The sequence below is a fragment of the Arachis ipaensis genome, chromosome B10 (assembly GCF_000816755.2).
Source record: "Arachis ipaensis cultivar K30076 chromosome B10, Araip1.1, whole genome shotgun sequence".
Lineage (NCBI taxonomy): Eukaryota > Viridiplantae > Streptophyta > Magnoliopsida > Fabales > Fabaceae > Arachis > Arachis ipaensis.
The window spans coordinates 84,291,587-84,293,378 of NC_029794.2; the positions used below are offsets into that span (position 1 = coordinate 84,291,587).

The following is a 1,792-nucleotide window of genomic DNA, read 5'->3' on the forward strand; positions in this document are numbered from 1 at the left end:
CTCTTTATATTTCTCTTATATTCTCTCCTTTATTCTTCCCCCTAAATTGCGGATCTACCCAATTTCTTACGGGTTTCTAGTATTACTGTTCACCCCAAAAAAATCTGTGTACTACTCTTTCATTTTTACAGGATGACAGTTATTATAATGTTAGTTTCCACTAACGGAAATAGAGCAGTAACTACCAGTATTCAGTATCAGTTCATTCACACTTCCATATACCGTATCATATCCGATAAGGTAAAAATAGAACATCACATTTCAGTATTTGACCACCCAGTTTATTATTATTGCTATACCAAATAACAGCACAAAAAACAGGGAAAAGAAACAACCCAAAAGGCATTGAAGTTTGTGGGTCTCACTCATAATCAAGCTAGGACAAACAAAATAAAGGGCAGGGTCTCTAGCACTGGCTCTGTTTAATGAAAGAAACAATCTGTTTAACAAGGTCCACAGATTTTTCGGCAGAAGGGTTCATCAAATGGAACACGTGCTCTTCTCCTTCAGTTTCAACCATCTCAACCGTCCCACTCCACGCGCTTCCCTTAACCGTTTCGTAGTAACTCCTCCCTCTCTCTCTCAAGAAATCTTCCTCCGCAACCAAAACCAACACGCGCCTGCATCCCAAACCCGATAGGTTCGGATCCTTTTCCGGATGGATTTTCGGGTCGGTTAGTCCTCCGTAAGAAGGGTAAAGAAATTCTGTGAGTTCGTCTCTCTGGTCGTTACCGAAGTACGGGTGGATCAAAACGAGGCCGTCGAGGGTGAACCCTCCGAAACCCTCGACAGCACCGCGCATGGCCATGTTATGAGCAAGGTTGGCGCCGGCGCTGTCTCCGGCTAAGAACACGCGGGAGAAGTCCGCGTGGTCGTTGAGCCAGGGCTCAGGGCCGCCTCCGTGTGCGGCGGCATGTGTGGCGGTCCACTGTATGGCTTCCCATGTGTCGTCGTATGCGGTGGGGAGGGGGTGTTCCGGTGCGAGGCGGTAGTGGACGGAAACGACGACGGCGTTGGTCTCGGCGGTGAGCGTGTTGAGGTGGCGGTGGTAGGTGGTATTGAAGGGGGTGCAGATGCAGAAGGCACCGCCGTGGATGTAGATGAGGAGAGGGAGTTTTCCGGCGGGGTTTGGTGGGAGGTAGAGGCGGGCGGCAACGCCTGTTTGGGGGTTGATGGTGACGTCTTTGGATTGGACGTTGGTGAGTGGGTCGGTGCCGGGAGGGGTGGTGTCAGTGCCCATGAATCGCTCGACGGTTCCGTCTTTGTACTGGCGGAAGAGGCGGGGGAATTCACGGAGAACCTCCTTGTTGGAGTTTGGATCCATGGCGGATGGTGGTAGTAAGAGAGGTATTTGTTTATGTTAAGTGTGTGCTGGTGTTTGGGTTTTTGTTTGTGTGTGATGACTTACTTCTTGTATAAGAGAATGAAGGTTCATAGAATGAACGGTTGGTGAGGAAAATAAATTATCATAAAAGGAGCCGTTCTTTTAATTAATTACCTAATTAATGGGATTAATTGTTTTTTTTTTTTTGAATCAAAGGGAGCTCAACACAGCAGAGTGGAGCAGATAGCAAAGCTATAGTAAGAATAAAACAAGATAATCCCTCCCATTTGTAAGCTTGAATGACTGTAAGATCTCATGAAGCTGGTGTACTAAGTCCAACTCCCACTAGACCAACTCTCTCCTCCACTGGAAACTCCAAATCCACACTAGCCCATCCCAAAAGCCACAGTCTGCTATCACAGATTCATGAAGAGTTGAGACCGAGAAAAGCCTAGGAAACATATCTTT

General features: G+C 47.3%; 1 protein-coding gene across 1 annotated transcript; it reads right to left on the minus strand.

Annotated features, from left to right (window-relative positions):
* LOC107623715 (2-hydroxyisoflavanone dehydratase) lies at nt 202-1,470 on the minus strand. Its single transcript, XM_016326064.2, has one exon. The coding sequence runs from the start codon at nt 1,322-1,324 to the stop codon at nt 407-409; it is 918 nt and encodes a 305-aa protein (XP_016181550.1). The 5' UTR covers nt 1,325-1,470; the 3' UTR covers nt 202-406.

Bases quoted from the DNA above. Each gene is read 5' to 3' on its own strand.
- LOC107623715 (XM_016326064.2), bottom strand. From the start codon at position 1,324: ATGGATCCAAACTCCAACAAGGAGGTTCTCCGTGAATTCCCCCGCCTC.